The sequence below is a fragment of the Micromys minutus genome (genome assembly GCF_963924665.1).
Source record: "Micromys minutus genome assembly, chromosome: 12".
NCBI lineage: Eukaryota > Metazoa > Chordata > Mammalia > Rodentia > Muridae > Micromys > Micromys minutus.
The window spans coordinates 37472695-37497978 of record NC_137981.1 but is presented as its reverse complement, the minus strand read 5'-3'; the positions used below and the strand labels follow the sequence as shown (position 1 = coordinate 37497978).

Below are 25284 nucleotides of genomic sequence, written 5' to 3'. Positions count from 1 at the left end.
ATGTGCTAGAACTAAAGGTGCATGCCAACACACCAGGCTTTAAAACCCATTTTGAAACTAGCACAATAAATAATGTGAGAAATAGAAGACAAAAGTGTCTCTGAATCAAAAGAAAGTAGAGGGCAGGTGACTGGCTCAGCTGTAGAGAACCTGGCAAGGGTGAGGCCCGGAGTTCAATCCCAAATCACAAAAAGACAAAAAAGAAAAGACCACACAGTAAGGTTAGAAGAAAAGCTGTCCTCAATTGAAACTACTTAGTCCAAAAAGCTGCTTTAAGTTCGGAAAGAGCTGAGAAAAAGCAGCTCGTCTAAATCCTAGACTTCATGCTGTTTGATCAGCAGATTCTGAGTAATAAGAGCAATAAACTCATCTTAGAGAAAGAAAAACTTAGGTAAACATTTCAAAGCCTAGATAAAAAAGATTACCTCAAGCTGTTAAACTCCTATTGTGAAGACTAGTCTCTTGGCAGTAGTGATAATCTAAAACTAATTTGTTTTTGTGTTCTTTGATTGAGGTAAGTAACCAATATGAGGCATCTGGGGGAGTCTATGCATATTATAATAAGATTTAGGAATGAGCTGTCATAGGATTAAAATTAATTATAGATGGGTGTGGTGGTAGAAACCTGTCATCCCAGTTACTTGGAAGGCTAAGGCAAGAAGATATGAGTACAAGGCCTGCCTGGGAAACAAAGGGAGAACCCCACTTGGAAAACAACCCCAACCCTAAAAACAAAACAAAAACAAAACTAGCAAATTACAGCTGGGAATACATCTCAGACAGAGAGCCCACCGGGCATGCACACTGCCTCAAGCTCAGTCTCCAACACTGCATTAAGGAATAACAATGCTTTTGTGCTCTCAGTTAAGTCTTGCTTTACTTACACATTTTCTAGTTGTTAAACATTTTTCCTGAATAATACAATGATGTACTGTCTCTAACCTTCAGGCTTTACACTTAAAAAAACACTTTATGTGTATTACAGATATTTTGCCTACATATATATCTGTGTACCTCATGTGTGTTTGGTGCCTGTGGAGGCCAGAAAAGGGCATCGGATGCCCTGGGACTGGAGTCGCAGATAGTTGTGAGCCACCATGCAGGTGCTGGGAATAGAACCCAGGCCCTCTAGAAGATCAACCAATGCTCTTAACCACTAAGACACCTCTTTAGCCACTAACCCTTCAGATGTTTTTAGTGGATGTTCCTAGAAGTAGTGCTATCTCTAATCGTTAAGTTTCTCAATTCAAAACTTAGCTCTCATTACAGTAGCTGAGCTGAAATAAAATCAAATATTGCTCAACAGTGGATAAGAAATTTCTAAGTGTGGATCTTATGTTTTGCCTTTTCTCTCTGTCCCCATTACCTACAGCCTAATTCTCACAATTACCCTGATTCTGTAGTTCATCCAAGTCCATGTATCGGCTAGGATGAGGATTAAACCCTTTAGCAGCCTCTAATTCCTTCTCCCGTTTCTTTCGAAGTTCTTGTTCCTGGGCCCGCCTGGTCACTTCTTCCTGTAGTTCATCCAACTCACTTTTAGAGGTGATCTCCCCATCTGAGACAGAAGCATAAAGATGAGTTACAACACTTCCAGAATCAAGGTGAATTATCTGTTAACCTTATGGTCACCATACCATTTTTACTTTGGAACTCTTGCTTTCCAGTTGTCTTTTGGACACTCTTTCTTTATTAGATTTAGAGAGAGAAAAACACAGACCATGAATAATGATGACGTTAACATACATATTGTCAATATTTCGTGAATGGTAAAAGTGTAACTCCTAATATTTCTTAAGCATTTTCAATATACTAAGAACAATTTTAAAATCATCTTTATATGTATTACTTCATTTATTTCTCTCAAATGATAATGTAAAAGAGACACAGGTTATCTTTTTTAGAAGAAAATAAAACTGAGACACAGAAAGGTAACACAAATGGCAAATGATAGAGTTGACTTTAAATCAAGTCTGTTAAATTCAGCTGGGACTGTTGGCACAGACCCATGATCCCAACTGCTCCAGATGATGGTGGGAGAGGGTTCAAAAGCTCAGGGCCTACATGGTTTACATAAAGAAATCAAAGCCAGCCTAGACCACTTCATGATATCTTAGCTCAGAAAGTATCTGGATGCTGTGCTCCTACCCGTGATGCCAGCTCTTGGGAAGCTGAAACAAAGAAACTGCCATGAGTTCAAGGCCTGACTGAGCTATAATATTCAGTTTCAGGCCAGTACAGACTACACAGAGAGAACCTGTCTCAGAAGCCAAAACAACAGCAAAAAAGATGCTGGGATACAGCTCAGTGACAAAACATTTGCCAAACATATATGGACCCCAAACTCCTGGGTTCAATGCCTGATACTTAAAAAAAAAAAAAAAAGTTATTTCTCTCTCTCTTAATTCCCTCATTTAAATCAGTTTGTAAAATATCCATAGTGAAAACTTTTAAGAGTTCATTGATCAATCTAAATAAATTGAGAGCTATATACATGATAAACCACATAAAAGTGTGAGGGATAAAATAGTATGCATAGTGTGACTTCAATTTTAATAGTTTTATATAATTATATTATAATGCTCGTGCGCACGCACACACACACACACACACATACACACACACACACACACACACACACACACGGTGTTAACACTAGCTCATTCCATTTCAGGAGGTAAAAGTTATTGAATTGTTGGAGCAGATTTATTTGTATAGCTGGGTTTCTTTACCTTTTGGTTCACTGAGGGAATATGCACAGCACATGAGGACATACACACTTCTTCACATGTACATACATGTGCATATGTGACTAAAAAAACCGTTGCCATCATTTTGCTAAATATCTTTTGCCTGCTGAGAAACCCTATTGGAAGATTCTGTTCTGTCCAGCAGATCCAGAACTGAGGATTAACAGGACAAACAATGAAACTCAATTTTTATTATCCTATTTCTTTTTCTTTTAATTTTTTTATTGGATATTCTCTGTATTTACATTTCAGATGTTATTCCCTTCCCCAAATCTCATCCCCTCTCCCCCTCCCATTGGCTCCATGAAGGTGCTCCCTCTCACAAGTTTCTTAAAGTAATGTTACTCTACATAAAATAAATTAAAATGTGAATAAAAAGACTATATAATTTCATCAGGAAGCAGGCATATTTTCTGCCAGTCCTTCACTTTAAGTTACCAATATTTCAAGCATACCTGTTTCTATACAATTCTCTGCCTAGCAAGTGTCAGTGCACATACCTTAGCAAGTTCATGCCTTCAATTTATAGATAGATAGATAGATAGATAGATAGATAGATAGATAGATAGATAGATAGATAGACAGACAGACAGATAGATAGATATCTCCATCCCATGGCTTGCCTGAATGTTTTAACATTGGAAAGAATTTTGTGGAAATTAGGAGGAACAGAAATAGAGTGCATGATGGTTTAAAAAAAAAAAAAAAAAAAAAGGTTCCATTGTTTAGAAGAATAAGTCCCAGAGCTTCCTCCGTATACACAACCTCTTGAGAAATGAATTCCTCACTGAACTGTGATACAAGAGAGACATACCACTTTACACCCAGTATCAGTCCTTCCTCTTCTCCCAGTGCCCCTCACACAAGTCCTCCCCACATTCTATCTTCCCTTTCTCTTCTGAGAAGGGAAAGCCCCCTCTGGGGTACCCCCACTAATAAATACAATACTCCCCTACACCCTACTGCAATATGAGGCACATCCTGGAAATAAAAGGAGGAGAAGATTCCCAGCTCAAAGACCCAAAAAACATCTTCAACAAAACCATAGAAGAAAGAGATGCCTATAAAGGTATAAGAAGCTTACAGAACACCAAACAGATTAGATTAGAAATAACACCCCCCCCCCCGCAACATAATAATTAAAACACAAAATATACAAAATTATAAAAGCATCAAGGGGAAAAGTCAAGTAGCATATAAAGGCAGACCCATCAGAATTATATCCAATTTCTCATCTGAGACTCTGAAAGCCAGAAGGGCCTGGGCAGAGGTCTTGAAGACCCTAAGAGACCACAGATATCAGCCCAGACTACTATATCTAGCAAAACTCTCTATCACCACAGATGGAGAAACCAAGTTCACACCTTATTACTGTTCTTGCATACTCCTTTCCACCGAACTCAAAGGACCATTCAGTAACAATCAACTGGTAAAGGAGACTATGACACACAGGCAGAGGTGGGTAAACTTGGATTGCTAATACATAATTTTGCCCATGTCTCTGTTGTCTCATTGAGGAATTCATTTCTCAAGAGGTTGCCTATACAAAGGAAGCCCTGGGACTTGCTCTTCTAAAGAATGGAACCATTTTTACCATCATGTATTATATTTCTGTTCCTCCTCATTCCCACAAAATGTTTTAACAAAACTTTGTTAAAACATTCGGGCAAGCCATGGAAAACAAAACAAAACAAAACAAAACAAAAAAAAAAAAAAAAAAAAAAAAAAAAAACCTAGAGAAACTCATAAAAAGAAGCCAAAAAGCCTCCACACTTACACTTGGGGGTGGATATGCTTGAATGGTGTGTGTACTCACTGGTGGGTGTGGGTCAAACTTGACTACTATCCTTAGTACATCCGCTTTGCATTTTGAGACATGTTCTCTTAGTGAGTCCTGGGACTTGCTGATTCAGCTTTGGCTGGCTGACTACCCAGTGAGCTCCATTGATATACCTCCCCAATATTCTGGTAACTGAATTCAGGTCTTCATGGTGTTTAACAAGCACTAACTAACTGAGATACTCTCTAGCACAAACATTACATGTTGATGGAATTCTCAAACAACTGTTGATTCCCAAATAGAACTGGTGGTCAAATCCAGTTACCCAAATGCTGTTTACCTGAGAGAGGTTGAGTCTTTGTCCAGCCAGTCATGGGTGCTGTAGAGTCTACCTCCAGGATGCTACTGCTGTGAGACTTTGGAATATGACGCCAAGAAGGGACAAACCCAACAGGTCTCTTTGTGCTTTGATCCCTTCAAAAGAGAATACAAGGATAAAAAGTTTCAAACAGTGGCTTCAAACAACATTCTTAAGACTAAAATTCAAAACAGAAAGCAAACATCATAAAAAGCTTAGAAACCAGGGGTCATGGATCAAAACCATAATGCAGCTACTCCTCAGGCTGAGACAGAAAAATAAGCCTTGGAACACCAGACTTAAGCAACAAGTAGTGAACAAGAGGCCCTCTGGGTCTGTCCAAGTGGTGAGTGGATGTAAGCCGTCGCTGGAGCTTCGGACGGTTTGCAGAGCCCGTTAGCGCTGCTGGCGCAGAGTCCCAATACATCGCCCCATCAGAACTCTGTTCATCAGAAAAGTGGCTGATGACACCAGGTCTGAAGATTTACGTCAGAAATTTGGTTGTTATGGTCCAATAGTAGATGTTTATGTTCCACTTGATTTCTACACTCACCATCCAAGAGAATTTGCATATGTTTAATTTGAGGATGTTCATGATACTGAAGATGCTTTACATAATTTGGACAGAAAATGGATTTGTGGGCATCAAATTGAAATGCAGTTTGCATAAGGGGATCGAAAAACACCAAATCAAATAAATGAAAGCCAAGGAAGGGAGGAATGGATACAGCTCTTCACAATATGATGATTATGACCAATGTAGATGTTCTAGAAGCTGAAGTTATGATAGAAAGAGATCAAGGAGTTGCTCCTTTAATTCTAACCATGGGAGATCGTACAGTCCTAAAACACCAAACTGCAGCTGGAAAACCCTGCTTTCTACACTTCAAGTTCTGCTTACTACACTTCAAGAAAGATCTGAAAGCGGAAAAAAGAACCAAAGGGTTCAAGCGACCAAAGGGTGGGTGGAAGGCGCTGCAGCATGAATTCTGTACAAATATTTTGACTCTGGTCTGAAAAGATAAAAAAAAATATCGAAACTACATAGAATAATTGAAGTCCCTTTAAGTCTGAAAGCAAGCATTTTAGGACAAATAAATGGAAATTCAACTTTGTACTTGTGGAAACTGATCCCTAATTATGAACATGTTTTCACTGAGTCATGGGTGTCGGATCCATGATAAGTTACTGGAAACTAGGATGTCTGACTATCAAGGAAGACAGCCATAGTCTCTAACAGTGCCTCTCTTGGTCTGTCTCAAATTAACTTGGATGGTAAAGGTGTGGTCCAATATAAAGCTTTTCCTAGTTATCTCTTAAAAGTCAGTTCACTTAATGCCAGTGTTGGCAAATCTGCCTGTTTATTCCAGTGCCAGTATTTTCTGATTCACTGTTTGTTGGCCTCTGAGTTTATTTACTTGTGTACTCCATAGAGTTTACATCTAACCACTCCTTCCCATGCTAATTCCACATATACTTGATGTCCACCCATAAGGGCCTGGCTCTTCTCACCTGCAGTGTAGACAGTATGTTCAACAGATATTTACTGAACCTTTACTGTGGCAAAACATACAGGATAATTGGAGAGGAGAACAGATTCTTTAGTAAAACCTACTGAGCATAATCTAGTGAGTCATTTACCTTGAGGTGTATTATGATAATATTTTATACCGTTCATATCCTAGTGTAATTTAAAAACCCAATATACTATCAAAGAGAAGTAATTTTATGGTTGCCTGCCATCTAAAAGTATCTAGTATTTGTTGTATCCCAATACTACAAATAATGGAGAAAGCCTGTGATAAGCTGATCTCTTGTGCAGTGATTAATAGACCTGAGTAAGATTAAGTTATGAGGGTAAGGAGGCCTTGGCTGTCTCCTTGAAACTCCCCATCCTAGGCAGACAGGCTCATTAACTCTACAGCAAACAGAAAGAAAAAGAGCAAGCTGCTAAGAGAGTTAAAAAACATTTTGTCCTTGGACTGGTAAGATGGCTCAGTAGGTAAAAGCTGCTTGCCACATGGCCTGGTGACCTGAGATCAAACCAAGGAACTCAAGTAGTGGGAAAAAACTGACTTCCATAAGTTTTCCTCTGACTGACCCTCTCCCCCAAACATGTTTAAAAAATAATTTAACTAAAACCAAACAAACCAAAATAAAATACTGTATCCTTAAGAACAGCTAGTAGAAATGCCTACAATAGGAAAAGGAATTAGAAGGTCATCCACAGAAAGGACAGAAGAGGACCCTCTACCTGGAGTCTCCGTGGGAGCTACACTGGCTGCTCAGCTTCTCCAGCCAAATTCTGCTGGAGGACTGTAAGCCCCGATGTTATGGTGTTCTTTATTTACTATCATTCTCTCTTCTACTTGGAAGCCTCAGCCAAGGAATGCTCTCTGTGTGCTCTGTCTCTGTCTCTCTGTCTCTCTGTCTCTCTCTCTCTCTCTCTCTCTCTCTCTCTCTCTCTGTAGAAGTAACAAGTGCTTTTAGCTACAAAGTAATCTCTTCAGCACCTCCTAAACTATTTTTAAAATAAAAATGTGTAATACTGTAAATATTCACTCCTTCATCTCAGCACTCTGGAAATGAGGCAAGAGAGTCAGCTTAAGTTTAAGGTCAACCTGGGCTACAAAATGAATTCAAGACCAGCCCTGTACGCATGTACTACTTGACCTTTATTATGTTGTGTTTCAGTACGTACTAAACAACTTACTGCACAGCTAATGCTTAAAATAAAAAGCCACTGCCTTTATTCCTCCTCCCAACAGAGGGTGCTGCTGCTATAGGAAAGCTGGGAGAGACTATGTCAGTGCTAAAACCTATCTCTTCACTTGCCTACCCACAGCTGAAAGCTCCAAGGAGGTTGCTCACTGCTTCAGTGAACTCTTGTTATTAGAAGGCCAGACAATACCTGTAGACATTCAAGCTCTCAGGCGGGGCAACATCCAAACTGACAGGGCTGCTGCTGTTCCTCTCGCTGCTCTCATAGCCAGATTCCATCCGCTGGATTAGGCGAGGACGCTGCTCTAGGAGATGAGAGCCTGGCCTGGCTGTTCCCCAGAGTTTATGCTGTGAGCTTGGTCCACCATCTTTGATGTCATTAGCAGTTGGCTTGCTCACTTCATCTGGTGTAAATTCTTTACCTATCGCAATCAAAGGACAGGTGTAGAAAATGAGGTAGATTTAGTGTTTTCCTAAATTAAAATCTAACTAAACCTGTCCTCTAGACATTATTCATTGGAGTCATATCTGAAAAAATATGACATCAAAGTAAAAATGTTCCCTGCCAGCTATACTAAAAAACGCAGGATTTTTTAAACACATAAATCAATTGTATTTGAAAGCCCACCTGTTCCCTTATTCTCTGCTCACCTGCATCTTCAGGAAAGGTCTTAAGCTGGGTATAGCCACAATGCTTCCTTTTGTCCTTACTAAAAATGCTGTCAATATTTAGAGATTCTCGTTTAGGTCTCCATGTTGGGCGGTACTTGCTGGAAGAACTGGATTTTGCCTCACTACTGGTACTGTCCGATTCCCAGCTCCGAGAGTGTAAAGGTAAGGTCCTCGGAGGGATCTTGTCTGGCTGGTCTCCTGCCCTGCCTATACAGGGAGATCCTGCATTGGTCTGAGAACCCAAGGAAGGCCTGCTGTGGATTATATTGCTGACGGTTTCTTTGAAATCCTTTAGCCTGCTGGTGCTGCTGGATTTGGAGGCATTCCTAGGAGCCTGCTTTTCTTTCAATGTTTCTCCTAAAAATCAGAATGAAAGAAATGAAGACGTTTAAAATAATCACAAATGTCCTCATCCTAGAAAAAGTAAGGAAATCCGTTTGACAAGAAGAACAGAAGTGCAAATGGCTTGCCTTCACTGTGATACCCTGAGGCCTGTGGCTCATCGCCTTTCCTCCGAACTCGGCCAGAGCTCCTCCTGCGCTCTACCAGGGACCCTTTCTTCACCATGTGTTTCTGATTACATTCACTATCAGTCAGGTGTCCTGAAAGAACAAGGAAATGGGAGTGAGCTGCTTTCTACAACTAATCTCTACCCTCCTGAAAATCCAGTCTCCCGTTGAGACTTGTAACAGTTCCACAAACTTATTATATACATGGATCAGAAACTGGAGGGGTCAGAACCATCTGACCTAAGTGTAAGGGAGTTAGTCCCAGGGAGTTAGTGGCACCTTCCAAACATATAACATACCCTGAACAATCATCAGTCTCAAACCACAGTCTTCCTATTTCCCAGTTGACCTAAGAAGAAGTAAAGCTGCTGATAAATGACTTCAGGAACACTGTGGTGCTGAGGGAGCAACCCTTGCACAAACAAGTAGGCACTGAGCTCCATCTCCAGAGCTTGGTATTTTAAAGGCAAAAGAAACAATTTTTAAAAACTAATCTAAAAATGTCATAAATCCATATATTTTATTCTTACTCCCATTTTTCTCTTTTACTTTTTAAAAAATCTAAGATGGGTGAGTTTTATTTTATTTTACTGACACAGAGTTTTGTTAGGGTCTTGTTTTTATTTTATATTGTCCAGGCTGGCCCCAACTCATAGTAATTCTCCTGCCTCAGTCTCTTGAGTACTGAGATTACAGGTATGCATTACAACTACCTCTCACTCTCATAAACTGAAAGCAGAATTTGCTTCTACTTATTTGGCAACAGTCCTTACTATGACTAAATCCTCTTTAAATGTGAATTTTAAAATACATTTCAATAATTATTAATTCCCCTCTTCAACCTATGTTTCATCGAATCTGACTTCACTCAATTTGGAATTCATAATTATTTATCAGTAATCACTGAAAAAAACCCAAAGGGAGCTTTGTATTTTGTATAACTATCCCACTATCCTGCCCATAGTATGCAAATGTATAAGCTTAAGTTATATTAAAAAGAAAGGTTAGATTGTAAAAATATAATCAGCCATGCAGCTGGAACCTAGAAGATGAATTGAAGTTTGAAGCTGATAGAAACTGTCCAGGTTCTCAAAGGCATGCGAGTTAACAAACTTATTTTCACATGTTGGTATACACAGAAGCTTGTAGGCACCAGGTTGTCAGTAATGTAATGTGATGGTTACTATTCAGCCAACTGCCCAATGCAATCTTTTATTGCCTTTATCCATTTTATTTATTTGAACCCAAAGAAAGATTTACAAAACAAGAATATCAACTGCAGCAACTAAATGACACCATGGTTAAGTCATGAGTTCTCCTCATCCAAACACAACACTGTACGTCACTCCCTCCCAGGAGTGACTTCTCTCTGGCCCACAATTCCAGAAAGATAGCCTTTAAAAACAATTGCACTGAACACGATCTACACAGCAGTCTTCAAGAGAAACCCAATGAGTCCAACCAAACTTCTAGGTCCATAAACCTGGCATCATCCATAGAATGCTTTGTTTCAAGGCCATTAAAAATTACTCTTCACAGGGCAGTGAAGGAAAACCTTTAACATGCCTTTAATCCTAACATTCGGTAGGCAGAGGCAGGCAAAAATCTCTGAATTTGAGACCAGCCTAGTCTACAGAGCTGGTTCCAAGACAGTTGGGGCTACAAAAAGATACCCTGTCTCAAAACAAAGCAAAAACAAAAACCAGGACAGAAAAAATGCTCAGCAAAATTCAGAACCTGGGAAATATACAAGTTAAATTGTGTAGTTGTGAACCATAAATTGCAAGGGAAAAGTAGAAGAAAAAAAAAAAAAACCCTATTCATTAAAAGTACCCTATGTACAGTGGCATGCACCTGTAGTCTACCAATGGAGAAGTTTCAGAACTGCCTAGGCAACATACCAAGACCCTATCTCAAAATTTAAAAAAATAAACAACTAAATAAAGTCAGGTGCAGTATAGCACACCTGTACTGCCAGCACACCTGTACTGCCAGCACACTGAGGCTGCAACAAGGGCATCTTGACTATGAGACCCACTTTTGCTACAAAATAAGACCTTGTCAAGAAATGTAAGAAACAAAAATATGTAAAACTAAGAAGTAACTTAAAGGGGCTGGAGAGATGGCTCAGCGGTTAGGAGCACTCGCTGTTCTTCCAGAGGTCCTGAGTTCAAATCCCAGCAACCACATGATGGCTTACAACCATCTGTAATGGGATCTGATGCCCTCTTCTGGTGTGTCTGAAGACAGCTACAGTGTACTTACATATAATAAATAAATAAATCTTAAAAAAAAAAAAAAAAAAAAGAAGTAACTTAAAATGGCTTATAATCATCTCTAACTCCAGTTCCAGGGGATCTGACACCCTCTTCTGACCACGAAGAGCACCAGGAACATACAGGGTGCACAAACGCCCATGTAGGCAAAACACTCATACACATAAAATAACAAATAATTTAAAATTTTTATTTATTTCTATTTTATGTGCATTGGTTTTTTGCCTGCATGTTTGTCTGTGTGAGAGTGTCAGATCCCCTAAAACTGGAGTTACAGACGATTGTGAGCTGCCATGTTCATGCTGAAAATTGAACCTGGGTCCTTTGGAAGAGCAGCCAATGCTCTTAACCACTGAGCCCAACAAAATAAATCTTTTTTAAAAAAATTATGAAAAAACAGAAAAGACTCATCAAAATGTATGAATCTCTTTTGATCTTGGGAAAAACACAATCATGTAAAGACAGCATTTGCAATAGCAAACTACTCACTGGTGTTTAGCAGCTAGAAGCAGAATTACTTTCCTTTTGTTGCCATGCAGGAATCAAACACAGAGACTCACACACAGTAGGCAAACACTGAGCTATATCCCCTGCTTTTTTACTGTATTTAAATGTTTACAAATAATTTATATTTTTGTAGTACATATAAAATTATCTATGAAGGAAGTAATATAATGTCTTGGATTTGCTTCAAAATAATTGAGGAGTAAAAGACATCAGTAGAGGTCCAGGTAAAATTGCATTGGTCTTAGATTACAGCTATTGAAACTAAGTGATAAATACATGTGGGCAGGCATTCTGATACTCAGAAATGTTTGAAATTCTGTTATTAACGAGGGAACTGAAGGAATGGCCAGTAACTCGCTGCTCTTCCATAGGATTTGGATCCAATTCCTAGAAACCTAGCCTAATAGCTAACTGTAACTCCAGTTAGTCTCTGTAGGTACTAGTCACACACATGGTACACTGATATGCACACAGGCAAAACACCCATCAATATAAAAATAACTTAAAAAACCCAGAAACATGACGAGTATAAAGCACTGATCTGAAGCCATGAGTTTCACTCATCCTCAAAGTCCTTAGGCAGGCAGACAATAGTTTGTGCCTTAACTGTGCAGGTTCTCATAACTTTTCATTTTAGTAGTCACTCAACGTTCTTCCTTCTGTGTCCTGTAATGACTTCTACTGATACAAGCACAGACTAAAACACAATTTAAGAATTCTTATGTAGGGAATGTACAATAATAAGACAGCCATTTTTTTCTTTATTTGCATCTCTGTCCTTCAAAAACCTTTCGTAAGGATAAGTAGGTATTCACCACCCATAAATATATTTTCTCTTTAAGCCTTCCATTCAAAACCATGGCATGAAACATGACCAGGTAGAGGACAATGCAAAAGGTGTTTAACAGAATTATGGAATTAAAAGACTATCAGAACAAAGGTGGACTTAAGAAAAATTACACTGACAATCATATCACATGTTCCTTACTGGTGTACTGCTATGTACCATAAAGCATCATTACTCGTTCAGAACTATCTTATTTCTTTGTATCCTACTCAATTACCCAAATTCTGTACTTTTCTACCTTGCATATCATTTACTACTTGGCCCTATTTCTTTTTTCTTGGGAGACTTTCTATGTAGAAATTGAATCAGACCAGAGGGTTCTATGTGTAAGTCCCTACCTGTGTCCCGACTGCTCTGAGACATGGAATCATTCTCCACATTATAGATGACTGTCCCCTGAGAACCGGAAGAGAAGTGACTGACCACAGACTCATGGTGAGAATGTTTGTAGGGATAGCTCTCCGTTGAGGAATCTGTTCGAGTGTCACTTGAGATGGAAGGCTCCCTCCCTGAAGGAAGGAGGAGATACATATGCAAAAGTAAGGAGAGAGAGTAGTGACAGCCCTGAGGAAAGGAGAAAGATGCAACAAAGACCCATAAGCAAGAACTTCCTAGAAGGTAGGGTGAGAAGAATACACCATAGAGCCATTCTTCCCAACACCCGTCTTCCAGGTAATCCAGACACACATACAATTCCTCCCACCCCGTCCCTACCTTGCTGAAGCCCTCACTTTGCCTGCCACTGTGAAAAACTGTGGGGTTTTTAGAAAACCTATGGGGGAAAGTGGAAGAAATGAAAAAGTTGTGAGACGTAAGCTCTACATAGATGAAAACCCCAGGCCAACCTGCCACACATGCCAGCTGGTCACTGTCTTAGAAGCTCTCCTACACTATCACACATGCTGCTTTAAAAACTTGACATGCAAATTTTAATATCTTTGAAAACTTAAGGGGCAGTTATTCACTCTTTACTGTGAATATGCCCAGCAGAAGGCTTTTTCCTGGACCCTTAGCTAAAATAAACACAACAGACAAACGAGCACTTGGCTGAAGGAAGAAGTAGGGCAGGCCTGGGTGAGGCACAAAGCAGGAAGAGCAGTTGGACCTGGTATAAGCACAGAATTCAAGAGGCTAAGGCAGGAGGATCACCATGAAATAGAAGACAACCTGCTACACAGTGAGTTCCAGGCTGGTCTGTGCTACACAGTGAGGCTCTGTCTCAAAGAACAAACCAAATCAAAACAAAACAACAGGAAGAAACACAGCAGACCAGAAAGGAAGGAGATGCAATGGGAGAGGAAAGATTATGGGACAAGTACCTTCTCTTTCAAAACTATACTAAAGGCCAATCCTGTATCTTCATAGAAATCAAACCCAAACTATGAGGGCTATAGTTCAAACATTATCAGCCTCTGTGGGATATCCTGGGACAGTTAGTCATAAGCCCAAAGTTACTTCTGTAGGAAGGCATTATACAGTTGGATTATACTGGAACAAGTGAATCATGCACTGAGGACCATCATTTCTGCATCTGGAATTTAAACAAAACTTTTCCACCTCCAAGAATGAGTACTGTAGTGATGTAGTGTTTCTTAACAATTCACTTAAGCCAGGAACTGGTGAGATGGCTCAGTGGTTAGGAGCACTTTTTGCTCTTGCAGAGAACTTGGGGTTCAGTTTCCAACACCCACATGGTAGATCATAACCATCCATAACTCCAGTTCTAGAGGATTCAATGAGCTTTTCTGGATTCTGTAGGCACCAGGCATAAACACAGTGCAACATACACACAGGCAAAATACTCACACACATAAAATAAAATAAATATGTATTTTTTTTCAGAATTCTCTTAAGACTTTGTAACACTGCTAATATAAATCAATAACCTTTAAGAATGTTCAAGGCTACTGAGGCATTCCTTATAATTTTATTTTAGTATCTCAATACAAACAAACACAGTTGCCTTCTCACTTTTCTTTTTATTTTGAGCCAGCTGATTTGAGCAACACACTCTTGAAAGCTCAAGAAAACAAAGTTGGATGCTAATCAGCATGTACACGCATTGGCATTTCTTTCTTACTGTGATAGATCCTCTTTCTCTAGCTATGAGCTAACCCTATGTATGAGACCCAACCATCTGACTATGTAGGGTGGTGGGAGAGCTAGGCTGCTCACCTGAGTCTTCACTATCATAGCATGTCTTGGTGCATGACAGGAACTGAGCGTGGGGAGGCAGGTCCTGGGCAGACACTGGAGTACCCTGGGGATCTGCATAGAGCAGCAGCAAGGGCTGATAATGCCCCTTAATGCATTTGGTGACCACATCCTTCCACTTCGGACCAATCTGAACCACAAACACCAGAAGAACATAGCAATTAACTTCATATCCACAACTCAAAACACAATTTCTTTCCTAATGTAGTTCTCTTAGAATTAGAATTAGGTAGGAAAACAAAGAAAGAAAACAACAACAATAAAAAAAAAAGGATCTGAAATCTAAACTTAATGACTTTCTAATAAACCTTTTATTTTTTTTAAAAAGAGGGCATTTAAAATAGTATCAAAGCAAAGAATGAATGTAAATAGTTTTACTTCTGTGAATCATCAATTCAGTTTGAAAATATACATAAAACCTCACAAAAGTAGACACGCTATATGTGGTCTAAGTTGCTTTGGTGATCACATTCTTTTTACAGACATTAGATTTAAAAGCTTAGTTCCAGTTTTCACCTCCACAATTTTCTCCTAAATATTAAAATCACCTTAACAAATTGGAAAGGCAAAATAAGAACTGTCTTGCAGAAGGCCTTGAAGAAAAGATATTCATTTTCAGAGTTCCAACCTGGCGAGACTTGAGATGTCAAACTGCCTAGGACAGACAGCTTGAACTTCTCACTCTCTGCCTTGTGGTGGATTCAGCTTAGCTGTCACAGAGAAAGAGTTAGCCATAGAAACAACAATTTACCAACCCCCTAGATTTACCCCATCTTAAGTGTGAACCAGACACACTCTTGGGTGGGAATAAGCTATGGCTTGTCAGTTAGACAGCTAGTAAAGCAGTTTACTAATAACAGACACTTAGTAAACTTAAAGTGAGTTGCCATTATTTTAATGAAACATAATTTATGTTTTCAATGTTTTGTAAGAATACTTTTAAGATTAAAAAAGAAGCTAATGCTCAAATAATTTGTTATCCCCTAAAAAAGGAGAATATGGGAAATTGACAAAAGCTTTAGTAATGGAAGATTTTACTTGAAATCTACAGGTTGATATAGTCAGCAGTCTTCATAGCTACTGATTTTATGAATCGCAGCTTCCTAATTGATGCAGACACCTAAAACATTTTATCTATATAATCTGCTTTAGACAAGACCACTTTTCTTGCTGTAAGTATCACTGAAACCCCTTTGTTTCATATCTACCCAAAAACATCCTAACGTCTAATGAATCATTACAAGAAAATGAGACTTAAAGGAGAAATTTTTGTTTGTTTGTTTGTTCTTTTGTGACAGGGTCTCTCTGTATAGCCCTGGCAGTGCTGGAACTCACTCTGTAGACAAGGCTGGCCTAAAACTCACAGAGATAGACCTGTGTCTACCTCTGCCTCCTGAGTGCTGGGATTAAAGGCATGCACCACCACTGATCAGTAAAGAATAATTTTTAATGGCCTTGAAAGAAAGTATCACCTATGGATAATGCCAGGTTTAAAATTCTCAACTCTGTGTTAATCATGTAATCTAATTAATTGTATTACATGTTCACATTCAAATCTACCATTTAATAATGATGATGATTTCTCAACTATAAAAACAGAACGAGGGCTAGAGAGACAATCCAGCAGTTAAGAGCACTGACTGCTCTTCCAGAGATCCTGAGTTCAATTCCCAGCAACCATATGGTGGCTCACAATCATATATAATGGAATCCAATGCCCTCTTCTGGTGTGTCTGAAGACACTTCAGTTTACTCATATAAATAAAATAGATCTAAAAAATAAATTAATTAAATTAAATCTTTTTAAAAAAAAATAAAAACTAATGTAGTCACAAAGTATGTATGCCTTACCAACATTGTAGAGTAACCATTCAAAATTATCAAAATAAAGACTGAAAACAAATAAATGTGATTTCAGATCCTTGCATAATCCTACCTCCTTGACATGAGCATCATCAAAATACATCCATTTTCGGATCTTTGTTTGAAAAAAGAATGTAGAATAATGCTTGCCATAGTAACAGATCATCCCTACTAAGTATAGTTCAGACTGCTTGGCCCGGTCATCCGTCACTCTGAAGAACAGCTATGGGAAGGAAAAGGAGAGGGAAACAGTCATCACACAGTCGACCATCTAACATAACCCTTCGGCAGACTCCACCAACACGTCTCTTCCTCCCTCAACCTGACCAAGACCACACTATGCAGCCCTTGCTGGAGGTGCTCACTATGTAGGCCCGTGTGGCCTCAAAACACATGGAGATGCCTAAGCCTCAGCCTTCTGAGTCCAGGCATGTGCTGCCACACCTAGCTCTTCTATCAACATTTGTTGTTTTATTGAGACACAGGCTCATATAGCCCAGTCTGACTTTGAACTTGCTGTATAGCTACAGATGACTGAACCTCTGTTTCTCAAGTGCTGGATTACAAATGTGTACTACCATGTCCAGTGGCCACCAACATTTCTTTTTTATTATTATTATTCATTTTTGTCTTTTTTTATTAGATACTCTGTATTTACATTTGAGATGTTACCCCTTTACCCTGCCCCCTCAACATTTTTTTCATGATGGTAATCATTTGCTTCTCCCCTCAAGCTGAAATATTTTTACTGGTCCAGAGTATTCATCAGAAATGAACTAAAATGTACATATTGTGACAGGTGTATAATCCCAACACTGAGAAGCTAAGGCGGAAGGAAGACTGTAAGCACTGAGTTAGCCTGTGCTACATGGTAGGTCAGTATTTTCTTTCTGAGGCATAAAAGAAGCCAGACAGTTTCAAAGCAAACAAAAGCCAGCTCTCAAGTGTCAACTCCTTTCAATTTCTAGGGACCATCTGGACCTGTGTCAGGTGTGCAAACACTTGACTAAGAGAGTCTGACCTAAAAAGTTACCTAGTTGAGAAAACAGTCAAAATAATTAATTCAATTTCAGGCATGATAACGCACACCTGTAAGCCTTCGTCCTTTATGTAAAGGTTCAAGGGGGTGGAAGGAAAAGTGTAAACTAGGCTACATATCCCATTGTTGTCCATCTTGGAGTATATGAGACTGTATATGACAGTTTATCTGACTCCAAGCCAGAAATAAACAGAATATATAAAGTACCAAAAAAAAAAATACTATTTTTTAAGATTTTAGTGTGCACAACCTATTCCAGTTAGATTCCTTAAGGAGACCCAAAATGTAACTCCAGAAAATTCATTTATTCTCAAGAGTGGCTATTTAAAACAAGAACATACTCTCCTTAGTTACAGAACTATCCCAAACAGAAACCAGCACAAAGAACACAGGACTTTCCGGTTCCCCTAAATGGAAAGAAAACACTGGCTGTCCCTACCTTAGGACATAGAGCTGATAAGAATACGACCTAGTCTCACTTTTTTTTTTTTTTTGTCCATTCCCCAAAATATGGACTGGGCTGGAGAGATGGCTCAGCAGTTAAGAACACTGACTGTTCTTCCAGAGGTTCAAATCCCAGCAACCACATGGTGGCTCACAACCATCTTTGTAAGGAGATATGATGCCCCTTCTGGTGTGTCTGAAGACAGCTACAGTGTACTTATAATAAATAAATAAATAAATAAATAAATAAATAAATGAATGAATGAATGAATGAATGAATGAATGAATAAATAAATAAATAAATAAATCTTTAAAACCCCAAAGAACCAAATTATCATCTAATCTATTTCATTACTTCCACGTCCTGGGGAGGATTTGTCTTTTACTGTCTATTGTAATGCTAAGTGCAGGCCCCCAAGACCCAGAGTCTGCACTTAACCACTGTGACCCCACCCCCAAGTTAATTCTGAATAAAGATGCCAACAGCCAATAGCTGAGCAGAAGAAACGTAGGTGGGGTTTAGATTTCTCAGGTGTAGGGATGATTACAAAAGAGGAATAAGAGGAAGAAGTAGGAGGAGGAGGAAAGAGGAGATGGCAGGGCAGGAGGGGAGGAAGGACAAGCTGCCATAACTTAAGGGTCAAGGGAGCATGGTCCTGAGGGGTGCCCAATTGGAGATAAGGGCAGCCCTGATGGAACATAGTAAAATAGTAATAACTTGGGGTTATCGACTAGACAGTATATTCTATAGACAGTAGATTTTAACAGCATAGAGGGTAGATAGCTGCCTAGTTATTGTGCTGTTTAGGGCTTATTGTAAATATAAAGGTTGTGAGTGTTTCTTTCATCCGGGAATTCAATAACCAAAAGTGGGGTAGAAACCCGGGCTGGAATTTAAATAATACACAACAAGGTCCAAACTTGACAAAATGGTAACCTGAGCTCAGCTCAGGCTGGATTCTGCCCTGGTAACACTCAGCATTCTTCAGGAACCTTGTAAAGTGACTTTCTGTTTGTCAGGAGAAAGCCATTACATTCCTATCTTTCATGTTTGAATATAGTTCTCTACACCACCCTGGTATAAAGATGAGCATCCCATGGAAATTGACTCTCTTTTTTTTTTTTTTTTTTTCTTTACCAGTATCTAAGTTCTACCCATCCTGCTTGTCAAGGTAAAAATTGTGCTGCTTTTTCTAAAGGGTGCTACCATCCTCACAAAAGTGATATGTGAGCACATATCTGATGAGGCTCATGAATCTGCACACAGAAACACAAGTATATCTGTCCAAAATATTATCTTAATTGTCACATAGAGCATACCTGTTATGTTCAGTGCTTGAATGATACAAAAAGAAAGGTAACTAATACATACATCACCCAGCTTAAGGCAGGTGCCCAGGCTGTGGATAACATCCTCTGCCAAGTCTGAATGGTCTGAGTCCCAAACCAGCCCAATTGTGATTATCTGTGGTGCGTTCATCAACACACGGCGGATCCGGATTCTCTCCCCACAGTTGCTCTGAAATACATACATAGCACTAGTTCAAACATTCATACCTGCTCTGTAGCAATGCTACAAGCTAGAGTTCTCCTTCTTGTCCTAAGTTCTATAGTTAACTCACCGGACAGTTCCGCAAATCCCCCATGGTGCTGGCATTCTGAAGTAGCTCACCAAACATACTTGGTGAAGGTTTCTCTCGCTTTTCCAACATACAAATAGCCTGGTTACTTCAAGATGGGGAGAGAAGGAAAGTGATGGAAGTGGATGTTATCCCAAGTCATGGCTGAACTAAAAAACAATACCATTCATACAAACATCTAACTCACTTCTTTCTTTAAGACAGGACCTCATTGTGTAGCTTTCTCTGGCTATCTTGGAACTTGCTATGTAGACCAGGCTGACCTCTGCCTCCAAAAGACTGGATTAAAGGTGTGGTATGTGTGATATTTTTTTTTTCATTTGCCCTGTCCTGACTAGCCTCAGTGTCCTACAAACACAGTCCCAAATCCAAAACCCACAGAATCCCTGTTTCTGTTTCCGATTTGCTAGCCACAATAAGCCTACAAATTCTGGAGGGTTTTTTTTTTTTTTTTAAGATTTATTTATTTCTAATATATAAGAACACTGCAGCTATCTTCAGACACACCAGAAGAAGGCATTGGATCCCATTACAGATGGTTGTGAGCCACTATGTTGTTGCTGGGAATTAAACTCAAGACCTCTGGAAGAGCAGTCAGTACTTTTAACCACTGAGTCATCTCTGCAGCCCTGGAGTTTTATAATACAGCTGAAATTCATCAATAAGAATATATGCTACTTGGTGGCCTTCAGTTAAAACCCAATCAACTGGAGGAATGCCTAGCAGTACAATAAAGAATTCTATAAGAATGGGCTGGAAAAAATGGTTCAACTAACAGTTAAAAGCAGTGGCTGTTCTTGCAGAAGACCCAGGTTCAGTTCCTCTCACCACATGTTACCTCATGGCTACCTATAACCTCAGTTCCTCCAACACTCTCTCTGATCACTGCAGGTACCAGGCATAAGTGTGATGTACAAACATACATGCAGATAAAACATTCATACACATAAAATAAAAATAAATAAGTCTTAAAGGGAAAAAAAAAGAACTGCATAGAACTCACCAAAGGGAAGTAGTGGAGATGTAATGCACCATCTGGATGAAAGGCAGTGGGTCAGAAGTGGCACCACAGCTAGTACACACACACTGGGCCAGAGGGAAAAGGTGAAACTAAGCAGCCACAGTCATGAATTGTTTTGAAACTCTACACCCTCAGATAAAATATTCTTAAAGAAAAAGTCCAAGATATAGGTTTACCTGCTCAAACAATGTCATTGCAAACTTCTGGTGGGAAATGCAGTGTTGAGCAGTACATATATCCTCTTTGGTTTCGTCCGCAATATGGAAGTGAATTCTCATCAGAAGGTTTTCCTGACAGAAAAACACAAAAGCACTACACTTAAATCCCAAACTCATCAAGACACAGCAACCTTCCTGGAAAGCAGAAATATCTCTAAATATTTAAAATATTTTTTAAAGAATAGATAGATGGATAGATAGATAGATAGATAGATAGATAGATAGACAGACAGACAGGTAGTTAAAATTAATATAATCTATAGATCACTCCAATTTTAGCAGTTTTATATGAACTTGTGTTTCTATGTAATTCTATGCAATTTCATCATATACAGTAATGTAACCACTTCCACCATCAAGACACTGAAGAGTGGGGCTGGGGAGATGGGTCGGTGGTTAAGAGCACATGGTGTTCTTCCAGAGGTCCTACCTGGGTTGATTCCCAGCACCCATAGAGTAGCTCACAACTGCCTATAACTCTAGTTCCAATGAATCTGATGCTCTCTTCTGATTTCTGTGGACATCAAACACGCATGTGGTGCAGAAAGAGCATGCAGGCAAAACACTCCATATACATAAGTTTAAAATAAATCTTTTTAAAAAATGATACAGAAGAGTTTCATCACCACAGAGCTCCCCCACCCTACCTCTCTCTAGCCTCACCTATCTATCTATATTCCTGACTCCCAGCAGCCACTAGCCTGCTCCTCCATATTTATCATTTTGACAGTACTAAAGACTGTACTAAAGTACTGTAAAAATGGTATCACTCAGCACCATTTTTTTTTTTAAACAGTGTCTCCTATATCCTAGGTTAACTCTGAATTCACCATGTGGCCTGGAATGTCCCTCAACTTCTGATGCTCATGTTCCCATTCCATGAGTGCTGGGAGTACAAGTGTGTATCACTATGCACGATTTATACATTAGGAATTAGACTCAAGGATACAGCACATTAAGCAAGTACTCTTACCATCTTAGCTACATCCTCAATTGCAGTATATAAGCCCTTGATGTTATATTTTCATCCAACACTAATCCTCTACAGTCCCTTTTGATATGTGAGATAAGACTCCAGTCCTGCAAGGGCTCTACTGCACAGTCCAATCTTTAAAAGAAATTACAGAAAAATGAACTCTGAAAACTAGCCAATGAGCCCCAACTCCACTCTGTTCTATTTATCCAACTTCAGATGATCACGTATGGCATTCTGAGCACTGGCACATGCATTCAGCACTTGGAAGATGGGAGAACGAGGATTAAAGCCACTAGAGCAATGTGTTTACACAGAACATGACAGTAGCTCTCCAGAGCAGCACCATCAATACAGCATGGTCCTACACCAGAGTATTGAATCAGAGGCTCTGGGAGGACAATTTGTACTTCAACATGTCTTGGTTTCTCTGTAAAAAGCCACTGTTTTATGCAATAAAAAGCATTAAACTACCCTAAACCTGAAGGGAAAAAACTCATAAAGCCACTAGACAATTCATGTTGTAGTAGTAGACTCTGAAACTCTGAGACAGTTGACAAAGTCCCAGTTCCTATGCAGAGACCAGGGCATAGTAAATGCCATCATGAAATAGTCAGTCCTTGATGGAGAGAAACAAGTCTTCTCCACATCAAAGAGGACAAGAAGGTACACTTACAAAGCATTCTGCAGCATCATCCATAATCCCCAGCTGGAAGCGTTGTTCATCCTGGAAAGTCTTGGCCAGAGCACTTCGGAGAGTGTCAGAAGGAAGCACTTTCTCACTGCTACACTGAAACTGGTTAAAAATGCCCTGTAGGGAAGAGGTTAAACAGAGAAGCACAAAGCTGTTATAAAGCTTCTGCACATCCTAGTCTGTCATCTTATGCCGAGAGTCATAATTTTAAAAAGACTAAAAATCAGGATGAAGAGAGTATCTCTGCTGTAGATCTTGCATCTGAGTGCCATGCTATCAAAAACATACTAAGATGATGTGATGTGATGTGATATGATGTGATGTGATGTGATGTGATGTAATGTAATATAGTTACAATACTTCCTATGAGACAGAACAGTAAATAGTAGATGCTTCTAGAAGTAAACTACATGCAAATAAATTGGCAATTGTTCTGTGGGACACATCCTCCTATGAAACTTAGCCCTGTATTTTTCAGATAATAGAAGATTCCCAAACTTATAAAAAAATATACCAAGTCAGGTATTGTGTCCATTATCCCAGCACCTAAAAGGTTCAGATAGAAAGAATTTGAAGGCATCTGGGTGTGGTAGTGCATGCCTTTACACTTTTCTCACCACACATACTCCTTCAGTAATACAAGAAGAAAGAAGAAAAAAACCAAGAAGGAAGAGGAGGAGGAAGTAGAAGAGAAAAAAGAGAAGAAACAATAGAAAGCTCTATGTGTCATCCCCCCCACCCAGAAATAAGCACTCCATTATGTTTACTTCCAGTTACTTCCTTGTAGTTCATAAGCCAAAAACTGTGAAAATCAGAACTGAACCCCTCCTGTCAGACCTCACATGCCGTCAGTCATACTTCTGTTCACCTCCTCATCTGCTGTCCACCGTCCTCTTCATTGGATGACTGTTAACTCTTTATTATTTTTAAGATTTAATTTTTATTGTTTTTTATTATGTTTGAGCGTAGGTATGTCAACTGATACATACAGTGGAGGCCAAAGGTTTTAGAAGCTTGAAGCTGGAGCTACAGGCAATTGTAAGAGACCTGAATAGGTTCAAGAAACTAACTGAACGCTTTTCAACCCAACTGGGACCATTTCTTGACTGAACCATGTCTCCAAGGAAATACATAGTATATTCAAAATTGTAGTCAAATGATTTTTTTAAATTAAATAAAATTTTTATTTTGGTTAGACCCTCAGTATGGCACAGAGCATAGTGGACTGCACACACCTATAATGCTACCACTCCAGATATACAGGCAGGAGGAACAGAAACTCAAGATAGTCCTTGGCTACATAGCAAGTTTAAGGTCAGATTATGCTACTTAAGGCTGCCTTAAAAAAAAAAAAAAGTAATAGAAAAAAGGTCATTCTTCTGTTGAAAACCCTCCAAAGATTTCCCATCAAATATGCAGTAAAAGCCAAAGTAAAAATGCTATATGTTATTTGGCTAACTGGTCTAATTCTGGTTCACCACACCAGCCATATGGGCATCTCACAACTACTATGCATGGTCTAGACCAGGAACTTTGTACTAACAATCCCTTACCTGAATCACTTTTTCTCTCATTGTGCAACTTGATCATTTATATCCTGAAAAATTTTATGTAAGTATCACTTCTCAGTACAGTGACTCTAGATCAACCTACTTAAATTGTTAGTTCTAGGCTGGGCATGCACACCTTTAATCCCAGCACCCTGGAAGCAGAGGCAGGTAGATCCCTGAGTTTGATGCCAGCCTGGTCTAATGAGTGAGTTCCACAGGACTAGAGAGATGGTTCAGCAGTTTAAGTGTTCTGGCTGCTCTTCTAGAGAACTTGGTTCAATTCCAAGCACCCACATGGCAGCACATAACTGTAGCTCCCATTTCAGAGGGTCTGGGACCTTCATAAACATACATGCAAACAAACTACCCATGCACATGAAACAAAAATAAATATTTTTTTTAAAGGAGGAAGAAGAAGGGGAAAAGGAGGAGGAGTGAGTGAGTTCCAGGGCAGCCAGAAAGGCTACACAAAGAAATCCTAACTTGAAAAACAGGAAGGAAGGAAGGAAGGAAAGAAAGGAAGAAAGGAAGGAAGGAAGGAAGGAAGGAAGGAAGGAAGGAAGGAAGGAGAGAGAGGGAAGTATGGAAGGTAGAAGGGAGGGAGGGAGGGACAGAAGAGCTCTCTTTTCCTAAATCTCCATCATTGCCCATCTTTTCTATAGCACTTAATATTAACACACTGCTTATTTTAGCTATTGTCTGCCTCTACTTCCTAGAATATAGAAATGAGAAAAGTAAGCTTTGATCTTTTATTGATTGCTATGCTCTCATGGCCTAAAATAACACTATTATATAAAAGGCAACAGAAATTCATGTTTTAAGTAACTGAATCAATCAATTATGTAATACGGGTAGATCTCATGAAAGAAGAATATTAAAGGAACTTACTCCTCCCTCCTTTAAAAAAAATACAGAAAATTAGACTGGAGAGATGGCTTGGCAGTTAAGAGCAATGACTGCTTTTCTAGAGCACTTAGGTTCAAGTCCCAGCACCCACAATCCACATGGCAGCCCACACCTGTCTGTAACTCTGGTTCAAGAGCTTCTGACACACACACACACACACACACACAGAGGCAAAATACCAATAAACATAAATTTAAAATAAACTATAATACTGAGATTACACAGAAAAGCTGAAAACCTTGAAGTAATATAAATTGTTAAAGCAAAATGGAGCTCAGCTTGGCTCTGCTGACCTTGAAGTT

General features: G+C 39.3%; 1 protein-coding gene across 2 annotated transcripts in view; it reads right to left on the bottom strand.

The window, feature by feature from the left end:
* Positions 1-25284, bottom strand: part of USP54 (ubiquitin specific peptidase 54) — a gene marked incomplete at its 5' end in the record, with an annotated part of 55957 nt that overhangs the window by 18054 nt on the left and 12619 nt on the right. For both annotated transcript variants that reach the window (XM_080926939.1, XM_080926940.1), the window contains 13 exons: positions 1391-1558; positions 4871-5004; positions 7800-8031; positions 8261-8638; positions 8752-8883; positions 12759-12929; positions 14596-14764; positions 16571-16720; positions 19353-19499; positions 19603-19708; positions 20624-20706; positions 20818-20931; positions 22509-22643. In XM_080926939.1, the coding sequence (XP_080783065.1) occupies positions 1391-1558; positions 4871-5004; positions 7800-8031; positions 8261-8638; positions 8752-8883; positions 12759-12929; positions 14596-14764; positions 16571-16720; positions 19353-19499; positions 19603-19708; positions 20624-20706; positions 20818-20931; positions 22509-22643 (2119 nt within the window). The remainder of the gene's footprint in view (positions 1-1390; positions 1559-4870; positions 5005-7799; positions 8032-8260; positions 8639-8751; positions 8884-12758; positions 12930-14595; positions 14765-16570; positions 16721-19352; positions 19500-19602; positions 19709-20623; positions 20707-20817; positions 20932-22508; positions 22644-25284) is intronic.